Source organism: Taudactylus pleione, unplaced genomic scaffold, assembly GCF_031769625.1.
Source record: "Taudactylus pleione unplaced genomic scaffold, aTauple2 ptg000184l, whole genome shotgun sequence".
NCBI lineage: Eukaryota > Metazoa > Chordata > Amphibia > Anura > Myobatrachidae > Taudactylus > Taudactylus pleione.
In genome coordinates this window covers 3585937-3608592 of record NW_028284586.1, presented here as the reverse complement: position 1 = coordinate 3608592, position 22656 = coordinate 3585937, and the positions used below count along the sequence as shown (strand labels likewise).

General features: G+C 44.6%; 1 protein-coding gene and 1 pseudogene across 1 annotated transcript in view; both read left to right on the top strand.

Annotated features, from left to right (window-relative positions):
- Positions 1-16321, top strand: part of LOC148519706 (protein kinase C delta type-like) — a 38435-nt gene extending 22114 nt beyond the window's left edge. Inside the window, exons 6-9 of the mRNA XM_088476198.1 lie at positions 5322-5451; positions 7532-7687; positions 8377-8505; positions 16267-16321. Of these exons, the coding sequence (XP_088332324.1) occupies positions 5322-5451; positions 7532-7687; positions 8377-8505; positions 16267-16311 (460 nt within the window). The 3' untranslated portion in view covers positions 16312-16321. The remainder of the gene's footprint in view (positions 1-5321; positions 5452-7531; positions 7688-8376; positions 8506-16266) is intronic.
- Positions 16322-21334: 5013 nt separating this feature from the next.
- Positions 21335-22250, top strand: LOC148519705 (uncharacterized; annotated as a pseudogene).
- The last annotated feature ends 406 nt before the right edge of the window (positions 22251-22656 follow it).

Sequence of the window (22656 nt, the reverse complement as noted above, 5' to 3'; positions counted from 1 at the left end):
TTGTCTTATACTGAATAACTACACAAGTGCAAAGTACAAATATGCAAGGAAGGCAATACTCAGTATTAACTACCGAAAGGAGTAATATGATCCATGATCAGTATAATGATATTCTATATGAGCCACAGAAAATACAGGGAAGGCAATACTCAGTATTAACTACCGAAAGGAGTAATATGATCCATGATCAGTATAATGATATTCTATATGAGCCACAGAAAATACAGGGAAGGCAATACTCATTATTAACTACAGAAAGGAGTAATATGATCCATGATCAGTATAATGATATTCTATATGAGCCACATAAAATGCAGGGAAGGCAATACTCATTATTAACTACCGAAAGGAGTAATATGATCCATGATCAGTATAATGATATTCTATATGAGCCACAGAAAATGCAGGGAAGGCAATACTCATTATTAACTACAGAAAGGAGTAATATGATCCATGATCAGTATAATGATATTCTATATGAGCCAGAGAAAATGCAGGGACGGCAATACTCATTATTAACTACAGAAAGGAGTAATATGATCCATGATCAGTATAATGATATTCTATATGAGCCAGAGAAAATGCAGGGACGGCAATACTCATTATTAACTACAGAAAGGAGTAAAATAATCCATGATCAGTATAATGATATTCTATATGAGCCACAGAAAATACAGGGAAGGCAATACTCATTATTAACTACCGAAAGGAGTAATATGATCCATGATCAGTATAATGATATTCTATATGAGCCAGAGAAAATACAGGGAAGGCAATACTCATTATTAACTACCGAAAGGAGTAATATGATCCATGATCAGTATAATGATATTCTATATGAGCCAGAGAAAATGCAGGGAAGGCAATACTCATTATTAACTACCGAAAGGAGTAATATGATCCATGATCAGTATAATGATATTCTATATGAGCCAGAGAAAATGCAGGGAAGGCAATACTCATTATTAACTACCAAAAGGAGTAATATGATCCATGATCAGTATAATGATATTCTATATGAGCCAGAGAAAATGCAGGGAAGGCAATACTCATTATTAACTACCGAAAGGAGTAATATGATCCATGATCAGTATAATGATATTCTATATGAGCCACATAAAATGCAGGGAAGGCAATACTCATTATTAACTACCAAAAGGAGTAATATGATCCATGATCAGTATAATGATATTCTATATGAGCCACATAAAATGCAGGGAAGGCAATACTCATTATTAACTACCGAAAGGAGTAATATGTTCCATGATCAGTATAATGATATTCTATATGAGCCACAGAAAATGCAGGGAAGGCAATACTCATTATTAACTACCGAAAGGAGTAAAATAATCCATGATCAGTATAATGATATTCTATAATAATAGCCACAGAAAATGCAGACTTGTACTGCATACAAAAAGTATTGCACCTGGCACCAATTTTAATTAGTACAATTTACTGATTGCCTGCTGCTTTCCAAAATAGCGATTAAAGTGCCCATACATCAGCGACTGATTGTCGCGATCCGGCGATGCGATGGGAAATGCAGAGTTTCCAGGTGGAAATGCCGGCCGGCCACCATCGCTGTTCAGCGTTCCGTCACCGGATTGCTGAAATTTTACATTTTAAATATCCCCGATTAGACAATCACAATAATTTTTTGATCGCAATCAACAAATCAAGAAAATCCAACATGTTGGATTTCTGCGATCCCGGGTTCCAGCATCGCAGGATCGCGGCAATCTGTCTCTAATGTATGGGGCCCTTAACTCAACCCATACAAGTAAAGGTCCCCATACATCAGCAATCTGAAAACCACAATTGAACAATTTGAAGATTTATTGCCCGATTTTAGGATTTCCCAACCTAGCAATCTGCGCCCATACATTACAGATCTTTTTCAGTGATTTGCAGATCGATTGCAGCAAATACAGATCTGCCAATCTTGAAAGGCCCATCATTTTACTAGTAACGGTCTGCAAATCTGCTGATCATGTCCATACACTAGCAATCTGCAGCCCCAATCCATCTGTGAAATCCAACATGTTGGACAATCTGATATAACAATTCCAATCACTTTTTGGTTGCAATCTGCGATCTGTGAAGCTCATACATTGCAGATTTTTATACACAATCGATTGCAAATTGCAGAATTGCCACAATCGATTGCTGATTTATGGGGGCGTTAATTAAGAATACAAATCAAGATGAAGGAAGTGCTAGCAATCAGCATTTATTATCACAAGCGTATTCAACATAAATAACACGCAATATGGAAAATTACACCAGCCGGTATTCATATAATTATCACAATATATATAAACTGGTTTATAAGAAAACACAGCACATAGGGCCTGAACGCAGTTGCCAATACGCACACAATCGGTTGATTAATTTGCATTGCGCATGCATTGCGAGTACGCGAACTAGCAATTATGATGGGAACTGTGCTTGCAGAGGCTACGCAGACCCATGGCAGAGTGATTGGCAGTAAGCGCCGTTTGTGGGTGGTGATGGGGGGGGTGGTCGGGCGAACGCAGGCATGCCAGTGCATTGCAAGGCCATTGAAGGGGTGTGCATAAATGATCTACTTCGTGGCCATACGCAGCCTGAGGCCTCATAGCGTGTGCTGAAGTTAGCAATTCCTGAGTGAGGTCTGACCTGCCCTAACTGTGCGTATGGGTCCGATGTTACTCGATGTTACTGATTATTTTGCTAAGTTGCCCAAGTATATGGATGTGAGTAAGGGGAAGTGGGAGCCCTTATGTCAGGCTGTGATCGCAATGCGATTACAAATAATCGATTTCACAGCTGATATTACGCATGCATAGCGTGCGTATTAACAGAATAGCGATCCTTGCTGAATCAGGCCCATAGTTAGCAGCCCTAGGGATGTCCAAGACCATGTAATGGTCTATTCTGTTAGTGAAGCAACATTAATGGGGGTATCCAATTGCGGGAGGGAAATTTAAAAAACTTGCGGTGCAAGGTTTGTTACGCAGCCGCTGCATTTTGCTTTTCAATTAGGGGACTAAAAATGGGACGCAGTAAATCACAGCATCTATTTTTCTCGCACCTCCAGAGTAAAGCTGGCCACACATCTAAAGATTATCTGTCCAACCAGCCAACTAGTTGATTGGTTGGAATGAAAATCTGGTAAGGTATGAAAGCAAATGACAATCAGCAATTTTCATCATCGCAGGTTTTTCATGGATAAAGTATTGGGCACGCGCCCGCTTTATGCCCGTATTCAATTAGGATCCAGCGAAAACGGGACCCGGCGGAAAGGTAAGTATTAAAAAATATAGGGAATTTTCGGGAAATGTTCCTGGCACCCACCTAAAGATGTTCATACATGGGAGTTCACTATGGTTACCCCCGTTTTTGCCTGCAGAAGGTAGTCGGGGTTTTAAAACAGCCGCGGCAGGTGCATAAGAAGGGGTGAAGACTAGCATTTAGCTATTTTTTTGGGGAAAAATAACTATGTCTATCAAATTTGGGGTACATGAAAATGGATGTAAGCATATTTTTAATTCCCTAAACTAATTTTAAAAAATGCTTCAAAAATGCACCTGCCACTACCACCCGCATTCTTGAAAACACCTGCCGCATACATGGAAACCCCTCTGGAATCAATTTCGCTAGTTTAAAACTTTGTCCCCCATTTTTATTCACCCCCAAAATTAAAGTTAATTTTTTGGGGTGTACTAATTTTTTTGTTCTTACTTTTTTTGACACACATTACTTTTAAGGGACATTCCCAGGGGTGCAGGCTATTTTTTTCAAGCCTGCACCCCTAAACCCCGATTCTGCACTTTTTTTTGCCACCTATTCAGTGGAGAAAACTTATCTCCTTTTTTTTCAAAGACTTTTTGCACCAACAAAAAGTCTTTGAAATTGAATACGGGATAATTGAAACAGGTGGAAATTACGTTTTCGGCGATAAATTATCGCCGATAACTGGTTTTCACCTCAAACTGAATACGGGCCTTAATGTAAGTTGCTTTACTTGCTGAGTTATTTTATATTTCTTCCTGGCCAGGAAACTTTGGATTAGTATAACTCATCAAGAACTGGTTAGTAATGTATACAATGGTTACTCTACCTGGTCATTCTCATAGGGATTGTGGGCCTGATTCAGAGCCGGGCGCTCGTTCTAAAAAAGGGGCCAGATATTTAAATTGAGTGCTCACTCTTTGCGGTGTGTTGACGCCTCTATGTCTGAGCGAGCGTCCGAAAAATGCACTCGCTATTTTGTAAAGACGCCACTTTGCCGTTCGCATCACACGTCATCTCCGGTATTTATTAAATTAATCGGGAACATCGAAAGGCATCTGAACTGCTCGCAGTGCTTGTAGTAGGATTTACTTACCGCTATCACTGCGAGCAGTTCAGGTTGAAAGACAACCAAGTGACGTGGTCGATGATGCTCCTTTACTAATTATGCACTCCCATTAAACGCCCTTTTGACCGTTAGGCACGCCTGCGCTCGGATCTCCACTCCCCCGTTTTCAAACACCTTCCCCTGTTACCACCCACAAACGGTACATTCTGCTAATCAAAGTAGCAGCCCTTCGCTGTCTTACGAGCGCACGATTTCTGACCGCAATGACTGTTTTGCGCAAGCGCATTACGACCCATACACATGTGCAGTTTTGCGAACATCGCTCAGAGCGAACGAGCGGCCGCTTACGAGCGGCTCTGAATCAGGCCCTGTATGCGGTGTCCTGATTCAGCACCTCCTGGCTGCTGGTGTAGACCTAGAATGCAGCCATACCTGGGGGAGCAGGACTCCAAGTGCAGCAAACTTCCAGGGCACAAATAGGTACCACTTGGTGTCATTTAGCGGCAATAACACATTTCCCTGCCTCCACAACTTGTCAGCGGCTTCCTCAGCATTCTAGGACTATACCAGCAGCCCAACCACACTACAAGGCGCACACCCATTTCATCAGGGCTGTTATAGAAATCAGGGAACCTGTGTGCAAGATATTTGCATGGGACCCTCCCCCCAGAGAAATAAGGTGCTGGCGCCTGCACAGAAGACAGATGTGCAGTAGGTGGCACTGATGCCAGAGGGATTGCTCCCTTCTGCCCAGATGCACTGCCCATCACAGTCCTTGGTACTGGCCTCATAACATGGACTGCCCTGATCCGGCCAGGTGTAATAGGCATTTATCCTCTAGGTGGCGCATGTTTCCACAGTCACAAATTAGCCTTACTCACTTATAATACTTTGTATTTCTTCATTGAGTACTTGGTATTTGTTTGCTATGACAGATTATGATCCACATTCTAAATGCAAAATATCCCTTTTACAGAGATATAAAACCAGAGAACATACTCATTGATGACGCCGGCCATATTAAAATAGCAGATTTTGGGCTGGCGGTGACCACCTTTCATGGAGCCACGGGCATTGCAGGAACAGCAGGGTACATTGCCCCAGAGGTAAGGCTATAATATTATACAGATGGTACATCACTACCATGCAGCATGTGCAATGATCAAATCGCCCAATCTGATGATTCCCAGTGTGGCCGTAATAGCGTTCCCGCTAGGCGGTTTTAGCGGGGCGCCTGCCAGCCTGCGGGTTGTCTCCACCCGCAGTTCACAGTGTCCTGCGGGTAGTCAAAACGGCGGCACAGCAGTCACCATGCTTGGGGGCTGCCTGGCATGTCCGTAAGTGCCGGGCACGCCCCCAGGAGTGACGAAAAGGGGACGCGTCATAAAGACACGCCCCCTTTTCTTTGGTCATGCCCCCTATTTGGGCACGCACAGAAGTGTCCTAGCTCTAGGTCCGGCGCCCTGCCCGCTGCCGGACCTAGAGTGAACACTACGTAATATGATTCAAAACACAGAAACACCCAATTTACAGATGTGGAATGTGTTAAATCCTATTTTATCACTGGGTGATCATCCTCTAACGTAGTAATAATAAAAGATGAAAGATTCTCATAAGAAATGAGCAACCTGCATACTATGCACAGTCACTGCTTAATGATCTAAATTGCATCTAATAAGGATTTCCCTTCATGCCAGCCAATCACAGGCTTTTTCCCATTCCTGGTGGCTTATGGGCCTGATTCAGTGATGGACGGAATTGCAGAGCGCACACAAGCGGCTGTGCAATTCCGTCCATTTCAAATGCAAATAAAGAAAGTGGTGTCAGACACGTCCTTGCTGCATCTGCGTGATCCCAGCGCTGTGACTGAGGTCGCAGCCCTGGTCACCATCGGAACAATCACGACCATCAGTCGCAAATGTTGTCACAGACCGTGGCCTCATCCCTGCCTCAGAATCTGGGCGACACCCCCCAGTTTCCGGGAATGCTGCCAGGGAACGTCCCCGCTCCGCCTCCCAAACGCTGCAGCCTGTCAATCAGACAGAGAACTCGCAGGCAATGGGCTGCAAATGCGCAGTACACCCACCATCTTAGATGTGCGCTAACCATTGGGTTAACGTACATCTCTGAATAAGGCCCTATGATTGGCTGGCTGTAAAGCAGAACAAGGTAATAAAAATATATATATTGCCTGTGCATACATGTACTAAAAGAATGACAGAACCCTGGCCATGGTAGTAGGTGTGCGCTTATCCCAAGAAGAATTACCACCCTAGTGACTGTCATACAATACAGGGAGCATCCAAGTGACCACCATATTATTATCCTTTATTTATATGGTGCCACAATGGTTCCGCAGCGTCTTACACAGTACATGAAAAACTTAGCGAAAAAGAAAACAGTGACTTACAGTACTAGACAATACAGGACAAGGACATAGAGCTGGAAGCAGGGGCGTTTCTAGTGAGGTGAGGGCCCGAGTGCAGTCTCCATCACGGGCCCCCTCCTCTCTGTTCGGCAGCGCTCTGATCTGTGCCCGGCCAGCGCCGGAGTTATAGACTCTGGGCATTTTCCCTGCACTGCACATGCACAAACAACGGGATGCTATGGGCAATATCTCCACTTCTAATAACTCTCAATTTAGTAAATGTACCCCTATGTCACCAGTGCTCTGCTCCACTGTCTCCTCCCCATCATTGCCTCTGACCGTGTCTAAATGGGTTCCCACCCCGAACTCCTGCTAGCTTCAGCGAGTTGCCCTACCCTGGCCCCTGCTTACTGTCTGTCCCAGTCTGTGGTGTGATAGTAATATTTGGTACTTTCTCTATGTGCTTATGGTACAGTACGGTCTGCTATGGGTGGCTTCATTATGTAATTATCACTGAATCGCATCATTGTGGTGCCATCCTCGCTGTACAATGCCAGGAATTGCAGCACTGCATAGTGAAGGAGGGTCCACAATGTTGAAACTGCTGCACCACACACCCCTCCTCACTTCTTGCTGCCCCCTCCCAGAGGCAGCAGCCAAAATATCAGCAGGTATGATACCTTGTACTTCCATGTAGTATGAAGTACTGTCCCTCTTTGTGTCCTTTATGTGACTATTGTACAGTGCTCACGGCTCAGTTGTGTTCTCCTATTTATAATACCGTCTAACCTAGTGACCTGTTTTCCTCTTACTGACAGATGCTCTCAGGACAGCAGTATGATGCCGGGGTAGATTGGTTCTCCTTTGGGGTGGTACTATTCCAACTGACCACAGGAAAACCCCGGCTCTTCTGCAAGCTCTCTGTGTTGCCGGACTGTCACCTAAGTCCTATTGCAGAAGACATCCTTGAACAGGTCAGTGTGAGTAGATACTTGGGACTCAGCACTACCTACAAGAATATCATGAACAATGTGTCCCTATAATCAGTATGTTATGTTCATACACATTCCATTCTCTAGTACCTGTCTTGTAGTTATTCTTGCTATGAACGATCAGTCATCTATAAATGGAGAACTTATCTGTATTATAGCGTTTCCGCTAGGCTGTTTTAGCAAAGAACGCGCCCTGCCCGATTTTGAAATGCTAAAGTGTGCCCAGCACTTATGGTGGCACCCCTCTGAAACAGATGGACGGCTGCTGTCTAAATTCACGAGCCGCAGTGTCCCATGGGTGGGAAAACTTATGTTGAAACAGTCACCGTCTTTTCACTCTGGGCCCCCTGCAGTGATGAAAGGGGGGGGGGGGGGCTTTAAGGCCACGCCCCCTTTTGAGAGGCCACGCCCCCTTCACCTATCTAACACTCATATACAAGTGGTGACTGAAGAAGACTCCAAGCCAGATCTATCAGTGCTGCAGGAGTCACTTTACCACTGACATGTTCTATCCTAGTTTTAGTGTAAATTAGATGCACATCCTCTGATTAGGGTAAAAGATTAATGCTTTCTTGTTTGAATTAATTATATAGCTACCAAATATGTAGTTATAAGGGAACAAATTATAGCTGAACTGTCATTTCAGATGCATTTTTTTTTGCTTTTTTCAGCTCCTGTGTACAGATCCTCAGATCCGTCTGGGAGTAAATGGAGAAATTTGTTATCATCCTTTCTTCGCGGGTATGGATTGGTTGGCGTTAGAAGATCTGCGAGTACAGCCTCCATTCATACCCGGCAGAGTAAGTGCATACAATTGGAAGGTACCATATAGGAATCTCATCATGTTCACCTGCTAATCACAACCCTCATTAGATTATGGGAGTCATGGGAGGGATAGTCTAAAGTACAGGTTCTCAAACTCGACACTGCATGTTTTCCAGGTCTCCTCGCAGAATCACCAGTGAAATAATTAGAATCACAAGTGAAATAATTAGCTTCACCTGTGGATTTTTTTTAAATGTGTTGGTGAGTAACGAATACACCTGTGCACCTGCTAGGTGACCTGGAAAATGTGAACTGTGTGGGGTTCTGAGGACTGAGATTGAGAACCACTGGTATAAATCCTTTCATGGGGAGAGGTGTTGGCATTATGTTGTGTTACCAGACACTGGGCATTTTTTTTTAATTATAGGTTCTTAGTACATTTTCAAATAGACACTGGGCTTTTATCACCACTCGTGTTTGTTCTAATTATAACAAGACAAACATCAGCACGTAAGGGTTAGTCAAAACAAAACCATAAGGTCATCTAAAGGCACACATCCACTAGACCACAGGTTCTCAAACTCGGTCTCCAGGACCCCACACAGTGCATGTTTTCCAGGTCTCCTCATAATCTAATCACAAGTCAAATACTTAGCTCCACCTGTGGATCTTCTAAAATGTGTCAGTGAGTAATGAATACACCTGTGCACCTGCTGGGTGACCTGGAAAATGTGAACTGTGTGGGGTCCTGAGGACCGAGTTTGAGAACCCCTGCACTAGATGACAGGCAAAAGACTGCACGATTACGACATTGTAATCGTGCAGTCGTTTGTCTGTCTGTGATGTGCCTACACTGAACGAGCAGTGAAGTCACATCAATCATCTGCAAACATGCTGAACCTGACGTTATTGTCAGGTTGTACAACATATTTGTACGATGATAGCTTTCTAACTCACCAAAGATTTTCAAACGATTATCTAACAATATTGTTATCGTTCAATCACTCAATTTAATCGTCTAGTGGATGTGTGTCTTAAGAATGACAAAATTCCCTCATAATTGTATCTCGCACTGCCTATTTAATACCCATTTCTGCCACCACTAATGGTGCGTACATACTTGCCGATTTTACTGAGCGATTGCACGATTACGACATAGTAATCGTGCAATCGCTCAGTAATCGTGCACAAGTCGTGCACTTTTATGTGAGAAACGACCAGCGATGCGCACGCCCGCTCGTCGTTTCCAACATTGTCCATCGCCTGAACATGCAGGTGAATCTGCCGATAACTACAGATTGGCATGTTCAGGAATGATGGACCGTGTCTGCACTGAACATCTGAACGTTCAGTGCAGACACTACAGGTGATCAGGAACGACGGTACGATTACGATGTCGTAATCGTACTGTCTTTCCTTGATTGCCCAGTGTGAATGCTCCTTAAGATTTGCCTGGAGAGCTAACTCTTTAGGAAGTCTCATCCCTGACTTATCTCAAAATACAATATCAACCTCATTTCATAAGAGTTATTGTAAACCTAATAATCTGCTTAAATGTAGCAGTAAAATAACAAAACCTAATGCACATGCAACTTCTTTAAGGACACAAAGACGACTCACCAGGCTTATTAAACAAGAGGATAAAATATTGACATCCAGATAATTGAAAATAGTTTATTAAATTAGGAAAGAATAAAAACCTAAAACTCAAGTACTTTTCTTGTTCTGCTGCCTGGGGGAATGCTAGAAGATGGACTGTACCTCATTAGCGGCTGACCTCCAACACTGACAATTTCCAACAGTAATTTCATGTTTTTTAAATGTTCTCTTCCTTGCCTAAAACCAACCCTCTACTTGTGAAATTATACAGGTGGAGTGTTGGTATAGACTTTTAGTATAAATATATATTTATGTATTAGCCGTTATGTATATAGCACACATATTCCACATGGCTTAACAGTATATTTCAGTAATTCACATCAGCTCATGCTCCAATATATGCTCCCTATCAAATGGACACACACACACACACACACACGGGTCAGCAATGACTAGGAATTGAACTCATGACCTCAGTGCTGGGAGACAGTAGTGCTAACCACTATGCCATCCCTGCTGCCCAAGGATGATGTAGTGTGTCCTAAAAATAACAAGTGTTAATATTAGTATAAATAAACAGAATATAAATATATGCACGTAGGCATATGATAGACATATGGAACATGAATAAGTTAGATAAATTATTTGGGTAGATACTGGGTGCCTTGTGAATAAGTTTGGTACCCAAGCACGGCACAAGTCATATGACTGGCATATAAATATGAATATAGAATAGAATATATTCTACTAGCTACATTGATATCAGAGAAAAATGTATTATTAAAATGATTGATTTGACGTATGCTGCTCCCTGTATAATACATAATGCACTTGGAGGGATCACAGCTATTCTTCTCAGGATTCACAGCATCCGGACAGGCAATTAGCCATAGGTGACATGCTGATCTTATCTTGTAGCTGGGTTCCCGGCCTCAGTGTACAGCAATACCTCCAGCACCGCTGAGTACTGCTCAGTGTACAGCAGTGGTGTCAAACTCGGGCCCTCCAGCTGCCGTGGGACTACATATCCCAGCATGCCCTGCCACTGTTTTAGCATGCCGTAATAGCAAAAGTCTGGCAGTGCATGCTGGGATGTGTAGTTTCACTGCAGCTGAAGGGCCCGAGTTTGACACCACTGGTGTACAGCAACATCTCCATCATTGTCTTTTCTCCAGTTCCACTAAGGCCTGCTCAGTGTCCAGCTGACATACCACTAGTCCCAGTCCAGTATCCAGCACCAGTGGTACCAGCCCAGTGTCCAGCTACAGTTCCACTGCTACCACAGCATCAAGTACCACCGGTTCCAGCCCGGTGTCCAGCTCTCGTCGAATGGTTCTAGCCCAGTGTCCAGTTCCACCGGTTCTGGCCCAGTGTTCAGTTCAAGTGTCACCAGTCCAGTCTGGAGTTCAGTCCCACCGGTATCAAACCAATATTCAGTATTCCCAATTCCAGTGTTACCACTTACAGCCAGGTTATTTGTCTAGCTCGTTACCCCCAGAGTCTACTCCAGCAATAAGCATCATTAAAGCACTCGCCAATTTCAACACAGCTTCATCTACAGCCCAGTGGTCCCAGACCCTGTGCCCACAGACATATACCTTGGATTAGAACTGGTCAGATACAAACAGCTGTTACAGGATAAAACAACTTATATCATTGGGAGTAATCAGAAACGTAGTAATGACAATGCATAAGACAGCAATAATGTCACAGCTGTAATTGATTATGCTTCCACTACAGGGAAGACAAAAAAAGTAGACTTATGGTAAAACTTACCTTGGTTAACTCTCTTTCTTCGAAGTCCATAGGGTCTTCACTGGGGTATAGGTGGGACCTGGAGGACCGGACACCAACAGCAAAGCTTTTCAATCCCAGGATGCTCCGATCCTCCCCCCTATACCCCGCCCACAGCCTGAGACCATTTCAGTTTTGTTAACAAGCCCAAGGCAGGAGCAGGATAGGAGAGAAGGAAGACTGGTACAATGATGAATCACACTCTCACACAGAGAATGAAACAAGTGACCAGGAGAAGAAAACCCAAGACCAGAAGACCAAGTGGCTGCCTTGCATAGCTGTTCAGCTGAGGTGTCATGCCGGGCTGCCCACGAGGGACCTGCAGAGCGAGTAGAATGAGTAGAGACTGTAGTCGGGACCGGAAGGCCTGTCTGCGTGTAAGCCTGTGAGATAGTCATGCAAATCTATCTGTTTGTTAGCTGGCCATCCTTTCATGTGGAATCTATATAGGACAAAGAGGGAGTCCGGTTTCTGGATGGAAGCAGTACGTCCACGTAGATCTTTAGAGCACTGACCACATCCAAAGAGGCCTCACCAGTCGAGAGGTCTGGTAAATTAAAGGCCGGAACCACAATTTCCTCATTCAGCTGGAAGTGAGAACCCACCTTGGGAAGGAAGCCTGGTGTATGTTCGAAGAACAGCCCTGTGCTGATGAAATATCAAAAAGGGGGAGCATCATGAAAGTGCCCCTAGATCCGATACCCTATTGGCAGATGTTATAGCCAGAAGAAACAGAGTCATCTCAGTGAGCCACTTGACATCCACTGATTCCAGGGGTTCAAATGGAGGCTCTTAAAGTGCTTGGAGCACCACTGACAAATCCCATGGAGCCAGAGTAGGGACAAAGGGAGGTTGTATTCGTAGAACACCCTGCATGAAGGGTTAAACACCCGGCATAGGAGCAATTCTGCACTAAAAACCAAAAAGACAAAGCAGAGACATGCACTTTCAGAGATGCTAGGCAGAGGGCTAGATCCAATCCAGCTTGAAGAAAGGCAAGAATTCTAGAAACTAGGGATGTGCAGGCTTGGATAGGTTCGAATTTGCACGCCGAGTTCGGATTTTTCCCTCCAAAAAACGGGACTCAGAAAGAGACAAGTCCAGGAATGATGATGTTTGTCCATGCAAGATGACATTTTGCCTCTTTCTGAGTCCCGTTTTTTGGAGACAAAAATCCGAACTCGTGGTGCAAATTCGAACCTATCCGAGCCTGCACATCCCTACTAGAAACCTTAAACACCTGAAGGTCATAGTTTCTGGAGCACACCATTGGAAATATGTATGCCATATTCTGTGGTAAATCCTGGCTGAGGATGGTTTACATGCTTTTAGCATAGTCTGGACCACAGAGCTGGAAAAATCCTTAGCCGTTAGGAGGGATGTCTCAAGAGCCAAGCCATTAAAGACAGACAGGTTAGGTCCAGATGTAGACATGGACCTTGAGACAACAGGTCTACTCATAAAGGAAGCTGAATAGAAATGTCTATGGAGTACCAGTGATGTCTGGGCCAGCCCAGAGCTATTAACATGATTATGTCTACCTCCTGTCTGAACTTTCGAAGCACTCGAGGAAGCAGGGATAATGGAGGGAAGAGATATGCTAAATGGAAGTTCTATTTCACAGACAATGTTTCTATGAAAGGCGTGTCGTGGTCCTTTGTTCTGGTTCCATAAATTGGAAGTTTGTTGTTGTGTCTGAAGGCCATGAGATCCACCTCTGGAAGACTCCATTTGTCCACTAGAAGCTGAAAGACTTCTGGATATACTGTAGAGACCATTCTCCTGCATGCATGTCTTGACGGCTGAGGAAATCCGTCTCCCAATTGAGAATCCCCGGGATGAACACTGCAAAGATGGCTGGGAGATTGCGTTCAGCTAAAGTGAGAATGCGGGAGACTTTGCTGACTGACTTCAAGAGCCCCCTTGGTGATTGAGGTAGGCCACAGCCGTGGCGTTGTCGGACTATACTTGTACTGGCCTGTTTTTCAGAATATTCGGAGCCAGAGTGAGAGCTCTGTTGATGGCTCGAAGTTCCATGATGTTGATTGACAACACTTCCTCGACTGGGGACCATGGGCCCTGGAAGGAGTGCTGGCCGTTTACTGCGCCCCACCCTCGGAGGATGCATCTGTGGTGAGGACAGCCCAGTCCGGGATCCAAAAGGGACAACCTTGGTTCAAATGGGAAGTCTTTAGCCACCACGCTAGGGACAGGCGAACCTCTGGGAGGAGGCTCATCATCTGGGATTTCAGCAGAAGGGGTAGCCCCATTCCACCTGCAAAGGATCAGGTGTTGGAGGGGCCTGGAGTGAAATTGGACGAACTCTACCATGTCGAAGGTGGACACTATTTATCCAAGGCCTGCATTGCAGAGTGAATTGACACTCTGCGATTGTGAAGCAGTCTGAGTAGTCCGTCCTGTAGCACTGAAATCGTGTTCGCCGTCAGGAAGATTCTCTGAACTTGAGAGTACAGGAGGGCTCCCAAATGTACCATCCTTTGAGAGGGTGTCAGGGAAGACTTTTTCCAGTTGATCAGCCAACCGTGCATTTGTAGAAAGGCAATGGTTACCTGCAGATGGCTATGGAGAGTCTCTGGGAAGCTTACCAACAGAAAGCGATCGTCTAAGTACGGGAACAGTTTAATCCCTTCACGACGAAGAAAGGCCACCATAACTGCCATGATCTTGATAAAGACCAGAGGGGATGTTGAGAGGCCAAACGGCAGAGCCTGGAATTGGTAATGTTGCTGCAGTGTAGCAAACCAGAGATATTGTTGATGAGAAGGCGCTGTAGGTACATGTAGGTAAGCGTCCTGAATGTCTAGGGATACCATAAAATCTCCAGGCTTCATAGCTAGGATAATAGAACAGGGGGATTTCTATACGAAACCTGGGCACCCTGATAAACACGTTCAGAGACTTGAGGTGGAGTCAATGAGAACCTTTGGGCTTCTAAACTAAGAAAAGTGTAGAATAATAGCCCTTGCCCCGTTGTAAGGAGAGGACCCGAATTATTGCTCCTGAATTCAGTAAGGACTGAATGGCTTTTTGGAGCAGCAGGGCCCTGGTTGAGTCCAATAGAGGTCCTGTGCAAAAGAACTGTTGGGGAAGGAGAGGGCGTATCTGTGGGAGACCACTTATCTTACCCAGGCATCTGACGTAGTTTAATGCCAAACTTGGGTGAATTGAAGAAGGCGGCCTCCCATCCTGTGAACCCCCATGGAGAGGCCCTCCCCGTCAGACTGTAGGCTTGTCCTCAGACTTGGCAGGTGGATGTTTAGTAGCCCAGGCTTGTTTGGCCCTAGGCTTGGAAGCCTTGGCTGATGTTTGTTGCCGTGGAAAGGACTGACCCTTGGCTTTGCCTTGAGGGTGAAAGGACCTAAACGATGACAGCAAAGAGCAAAGAGCAGGAACACCATCTTGTTAGTCGCCAAAGTAGTCACAATTTTATCCAATTCTGGAACAAATAGGATGTCTCCTGCATAAGGCAGAGACTCTAGAGCCTGTTTTGATTCTGAATCTGCTTTCCAAGAACATAGCCAAACAATACGGCGGGCCACTACCGAAGTGGCAGATATTCTGGAGGCCAGGAGAGACATATCCATAGCTGCTTCACCTAAGTAGAAGGTTGCATCTCTAAAATGAGATCTGTAGGACAGCTGTTCCCTCAAAGCATCAGGGGGAAAGTCTGTTCTAGGGCCTCTGCCCAATTCTCAATGGTTTTCGCCACCCAGGCCGTAGCCCTAGCAGGACGAGTAATAGCTCCTGTAAGAGAGTATATAGATTTATGACATGCTTCTATACGTCTATCTGTGGTCTCCTTCAAGGAGGTTACAGTATGAATCAGCAAGGTGGCATTTTTAACCGCCTTACCTTTACCCTGGATTCCCAGCTGCAGACTGGGTTTCAGGGAGCCTGCTGGCTAGTCCCCCTTGGAGCCCCACTGGGAGTACCTAGCACAGGCTTGGTGTAACGGCGCTGCGGAGGGGTGATAGGGCACCAGCACAGACATCTGGAGGAAAGCCTGGTGCTGCTCGCCCATTTGGTAAAAAAAAAATAAATAAATGAAATCATAAAATTAAAGCTTGGGCTGCTTAATGCAGCCCTCTGTTATAATGGTGGTCCAGCTCCTACCGGACATCAACGAAACTGAAGTGCCCTCAGGCTGTGGGCAGGTTATGTGGGGAAGGACTGGAACATCCTGGGATTAAAAAGCTTTGCTGTTGGTGTATGGTCCTCCTGGTCCCACCTACACCCCAGTGTCCCCCTGTGGAGCCCTATGAACCCTGAAGAAATTAGACTTTTTATGCAGCACTAGTTACAGATAGACCTTAGTTATCGTATCTGTCCAGAAGATTTCCCTCACTTCTTTTTTGTGCAATTTGTCTGTCTTTTACCTGCAGCCACCAATGAAGGGACCTCCACCTCCCCAGATGCTGGAGGAATAAATATCAAACACAGGAGTGGGCAGCCCTCCATTCCATTCCATTGATAAGAAGCTGCAATACAAGATCAGCCTGCTTAAGAACATCCAGCTCGACCGTCAGCCCGACTTATGAAATGTGGCAAACATCGCCTATCATCAGTTAACATCCATTCCATTCATAAGAAGCTGCAATACAAGATCAGTCCGATAAGAACATCCGGCCCCACCGTCAGTCCGAGTTATGTAATGTGGCAAACATCGCCTATCATCAGTTAACACACTTATGTTCTCCAAAGCTCTGAAAGTACTGGAGACAGAGATTGAGGCACTCACAGCATCTAATTAACTAAGGTAAGGTCAGTTAATAAACAAATGTAAAAACTCTTCTTTTCCTAGACAAAATATTAATACAAATAGAAAAATACTAAATAATATACTAAGCAAAAAATAGTAAAATAATAAAAATAGAAAATAAGTCTTATTTAAATTTTTGGTTAATATTTTCAGATGTGCATTTTTAATCAACTTAGTTGCATAACTTGTTATATTACAATTTAAATGTTTAAATATTTCAATTAATAATGTAAATATTATATAGTGAGACATATAATGAATAACATCAGAGGAGTGAGACTGGCCGGCTAGTTAGGGGAGGTGGAGGCCGGACCCTTAACCCTTCATTAATATGTCTCATTATATAAATATGTAATAATAAACAATAAAATAAATTCTAAATTTGGACAAAAGAAACTAAATAAATAACATCAAAGGAGTGAGATTGGCCGGCTAGTCAGGGGAGGTGGAGGCCGGACCCTTAATTAAAATGTTTAATCGGACCAATTTGTTGTTAATGTTATATAAATATTCAATAGCAAAATACTATATTGTAAATAAAACAATTTCTATATTTAGATAAAATAAACTTAATAATAAAATAATAAATATAATTATTTTCATTGTACATGTTTTGCAAATATTTTTAGACATGCATATTTTATTTCATTAAGATTTTATAGTAGATATTAAAATAGATTAAATATTAAAATAATGAAAATATTATGTAGAAAGTTAAATAATGAAAAACTTTGGAGGAGAGTAAACTTATTAAATAACATCAGTGGAGTGAGATTGGCCGGCTAGTTAGGGGAGGTGGAGGCCGGACCCTTAATTAAAATGTTTTATCTAGACCAATATGTTGTTAATGTTATATAAATATACACTAGCAGAATACTATATTGTAAATAAAACAATTTCTAGATTTAGGGAAAATAGACTTAATAACAAAAAAATAAATAATAGTATTATTTTAATTTTATATGTTTTGAAAATATCTTTAGACATGCATATTTAATTTAATTAATATTTAATAATAAATATTAAAATAGTTTTAAATATTAAAATTGATAATGAAAATATTATGTAGTAAGCTATATAATGAAAAACATCGGAGTGAGACTGGCTGGATAGACAGGGGAGGTGGAGGCCGGACCATTAACTAAAATATTTTATTTAGGCCAATATTTAGGACAAAATAAACTTAATAATAAAATAATAAATACAAATAATAGTATAATTTAAGTATGTTGTGCAAACATATTTTAAGCATGCACATTTTATTTAATGCACGTTATATTAAATATTAACATTAAAATTAATAATGAAAACATAATATGGTAAGACATGTAATGAATAACATCTGAGGAGAGACTGGCCGGCTAATCAGGGGAGGTGGAGGCCGGACTCCATTTAGGCCAATTTGTTATTAAAATAATATCTATATTTAGACAAAATAAACTTTATTTGAGGGACATTAAACCATGAGTGTTTTTAGTGTTGCCAGTGTAATATGGTGTTGGTTAGCGCCCTTCTAAGATTAGGTGGTCTTAGGCAGCCAATGAATACTCATAGGGGGGTGGTCCAGGGGTATTTAAGGGAGAGCTTCATGTAAATCTGTCTAATTCTTCCAGTTTTTTCCAGGACAGAGAAGTGCATTTACAGTTTATTCTACTGATAATATTTAGTTCTTTCATTCAATTCTTTCTTCTACTCTATATTGATTCTCCTCCTCTCCTCACTCTCCCTGTCATTGTTAATATCCCTTTTATTCTCCTTCATCCTTCCTATTTCTCCTGTCTGCCATGCCTCGCCCCCGACACATTTCAGGTCCCCCTGCCCCACTGGCCACATACCTTCTGGATGGGAGCTCTGCGGATGCAGGACGACTCGGCGACACCTGCGTCGCCTCCGGTAGCACCTGACTTGTTGTCCTGTTCCCTGGACTCTAGCGAGGCCATGACTGCACTACGTACGTTGTCATCTTTGGCGGGCGCGCTGACTCCTTTGTTGTCAGCCACGTCGGTCTCTCCTTGTGCTTGTGTAACACTGTCCTCGTCTCCGCCATCTCAAGTGCCTGCACAACCGGCCCCTTTGGCTGCCCAACTCCTTTCTGCTTTAGCATACAGACCCCCATTCTATCGCCTCCTCTGGTTTCTGCTCCACCTGTACCTGTTATATCTCTTGCAGCACCTGTGTCTTTTGGTGTTGCTGTTGTTCCTGCAGGTACCTCTTCCACATCCATGACAGACGTGCCTGTTGCGGCAAACACTGGATTGGCTGCTGTTGCCTGTTCCGGTCCTCCCAGTGAGTTGTTTGCGCCTGCTCGTAAGGGTGGTAAGCGAGCGTATTCTTTGTCCTCGCCATCCAGCTCAGACACTGTTAGCTCGGGGGATAGGGGTAGGAAGCGGTCGAGTAGACGCTGTCGCCATTCCCTCCGTAGGTCTAAGAGGTCACACTCCTCTAGTGAGCATATTTCAGTTTCTCCAGGGGCATCTAAGGGTGGCGGGGTGCACTGTGACAATACGGCTGTGCTTAGAGGGCTGCGGCGGAGGATCCATGACAACATTAATAGGGGAAAATATGTCAATGTTTTTACCCTTACGGCAAAAGCTAGGAAGGTACTCAGGGCGGTAAAACGCCACGGGGGTATGGGGGAAGAGACATATTGCTCGTACTTGAATTGGCAGGCGGGTTTCTTTATATTTGCTGCATCTGGAATCCCGCCCACAGGAACACTTTAATGCCATTAGGTATCTTCACTTGATGCATTCAATGTTCCGTTCTGTAAGTAACTCCTCCTGGAGGACATATGATTAGGAATTCCAACGTAAGCAGTCGGGTTCCTCGATCACTGATTTTGGTTGCAAGGACGTGGAGGTCTGGCTGGAGGTGACTCAGCCGGTCCCTGCCCCTTCGGTGCCTCCCCCTAGGCGCCCACAAGCTGCCTTCGAGGGCCCCCCCATCGCTTACTACTGGACGGTGCTATGCCTTCAATGGTTCCAGCTGCACTGCAGGAGCCCGTTGCAGGTTCCGGCATGCTTGCCTTCGATGTGGGGTGCCTTACCCTGCAAAGGATTGCTTCCGTGCCAAGTCTGGTACCGCCCACGGCCATCCAGCTGCCAGTGCCGGATCTATATAAGGCGACATCCCCTATACGCCTGAGTCGCATGCTGTGCTGGCTGTGGCTTTATCCCCATAGGGAGGTGGCTGAGTTTTAGTTTTGGGGTTTTTCACAACGGTTTTCGTTTACTTCTTTCTGGCCCTGTGTCTCTTGGTTATCCCAAGAATTTGAAGTCTGCGTCGTAGTTACCACAAGTTGTGCTCGCGAAAGTCATGAAGGAGGTAGAACTGGGACTGATGGCTGGTCTTTTCCTGACCCCCCCTTTGTCGGGCCTGGTTCTCTCACCTGTGGGCATCATCCATAAGAAGGAGTAGAGTAAATTTAGGCTCATTCAGCACCTGTCTTACCTGCATGGATCCTCGGTTAATGACGCTATTCCTTTGGAATTGTGTCACGTGCAGTTAAAGTCCTTCGACCAGGCTTTGGAGCTGGATCAGGCATCTGGCCCTGGGTCCTTGTTGGCTAAGATTGATGTTGAATTGACATTCTGCCTGTTGCCACTACACCCGGATACCTTTAGATTCATGGGTTTTCGTCTGCAGAATGGTTTCTACATAGACAAATGCTTGCCTATGGGCTGTTCCATATCATGCGCCTTTTTTGAGTGTTTCAACACATTCCTCCATTGGTGTGTTATTGCTGGCACAGGAGAGGTCAGGGTGGCCCACTACGTCAATGATTTCCTGTGTATCGGTCCAGCTGATTCCCCTCGCTGCAGTAAGCTACTTTTTTCAATGCAGTCATTGTTTGTGTTTTCAGGGTCCCAGTCACGAGCGAAAAAATGGAGGGTCCAGTGATGCAGCTCTCCTTCCTGGGTATTGAGATCGATACCTTGGCTGGTTGCTGCCGTCTCATATTGGATATGTTGCGAGGGTCTATTGTGTTTGCATTAACCGTGGGTATACTCACCCTGCATCAGATGCAGTCCATGCTTGGACTTTTCCACTTTGCCTGCAGGGTCATTCCTATGGGGAGGATCTTTTGCCGGAAATTGGAAAGGTCTATTGCTAGCATCCTTCGCCCTCATTATTTTGTCCGTTTATCAGCTGAGATCAAGCGCGATTTGCTTGTTTGGAATGTGTTCCTTGCCCAGTTTAATGGTGTAAGTATATGGCCTGTCCCACCGCGCAGTAACACTTAGCTGCAACTATTTACAGGCGCGGCTGGCGCGACTGGCTTTGGAGCTTACCTCAACGGTCTGTGGTGTGCTGCACCTTGGCTGTTGACGTGGGCTGCGGAAGGGTTCACTAACAATATGCTGTTGCTTGAGCTGTTCCCCATTGTAGTTGCTCTAGAACTCTGGGGGGACCGCTTGAGGAACGCTAGCATCACATTTTGGTGTGACAACCAGGGTGTAGTGCATGCGATCAATCGTCAGAGTTCATAATCTCTTCCGGTTGTTCGTCTGCTAGCGAGACTGGTGCTGCGTTGCCATGCTGCTGAATGTCCATTTTGTTGCCCGTCATGTGCCAGGTGTACAAAATGCGATGGCGGATGCTTTATCACAATTCAACTGGCACCGGTTTAGGGAGTAAGCTCCCCAGGCTGAGTTGTCTGGTGACCTGTGTCCTCATTATGTTTGGCAGATCGTCAGGCTGGCATGGAGGAACTAGCTTTAAGGGCAATTGCCCCCAGGACTTTGCGCTGTTATCAGGTGGGTTGGCTGGAATGGGAGCGTTTCCATGTGTCGGTGGCCCAGGCAGGTAAGAGCTTGCAGCAAGTCATGCTGGCTTTTATTTGTGATCTGTACTCACAAGGGCGCTTGCTGTGATGTAGAGTATAATGCAGGCGTGTCGTTTATCTCTGGGTTATATAACATGCCCGATCCCTCAAGGTCCTTCTTTGTCTCGTTGGCTTTGAGGGGTTGGTCCAGGTCGACCCCTACAGCAGTCGACTCCAGGCATTCCATTGACATTTCCCTGTTGCATCGCTTGTTGGCTGCGGTCCTTGCAGTTTGTTTTTCACAGGTCGAATGCCTGTTATTTCAGTTGGGTTTTGCCATGGCTTTTTACGGAGCGTTTCGGGTCTGTGAATTAGTTGCCCCTTCTAAGAGGGCTGACCCACCACTCACTGTTGCGGATGTGATTGTACGTCCAGGCGCAGTCCTTTGCCTTATAGGACGCTCCAAGACGGACCAGGCTGGTAGAGGGCGCTAGCTTTCCCTTCAACCATGTTCCATTCCTGCGGTATGTCGAGTGGCGCTGGTGCGCGCCTTCGAACATGTGCGTGGTGAACGAGATGGGGCATGGTTGATGCACAAGGATGGGTCCCCCGTTACGAAATACCAGTTTTGTCATGTCTTGAAGCGTTGCTTGGCATCTTTAGAGCTCGAGGCGGGTAAGTTCGGCACTCACTCATTAAGAAATGGAGCTGCTACAACTGCAGCTTCTGCTGGTTTATCCGACAGGGATATACAATCCCTGGGTCGGTGGCGCTCTGCTGTGTTTCGTCGCTATATTCGTCTGGGTTTATCTGTGTTCCAACATAGCTCACCGGAGGCCTAACCATTCGCCGACATACTGCGGGAGTCTATGAGGAATTTTATTTTTCCCCCAGGGTCCAATTGGATTCTCAATTACATGAAATGGCGTGATTAATAGTTTACTCCGGGGTTTTTTAGTTTTTGCCTCAAGTCCGGTTGGCTACGTTGTTCCCCTTCCCCTGCCCTTCTTTATGTTATGCTTCCATGTCTTGTTGGTATGGCGTGTGTGTGTTTTGGCTGTTTTGTATGTTTTTTCTTTCCATGTTTACCTTTCTTTTTCACATGTTTTCAGGTGGATTTTATGTTAAGGCGATCTGGGTGTTAGGGCATTCCTATATATTCTGGGCTGCTCGATCCCCATTAGCTTATGATACTAGCAGTTTCTCTCAGCTGCATTTAATTAGGTGGTTAGGTTTTCAGGGGATGTG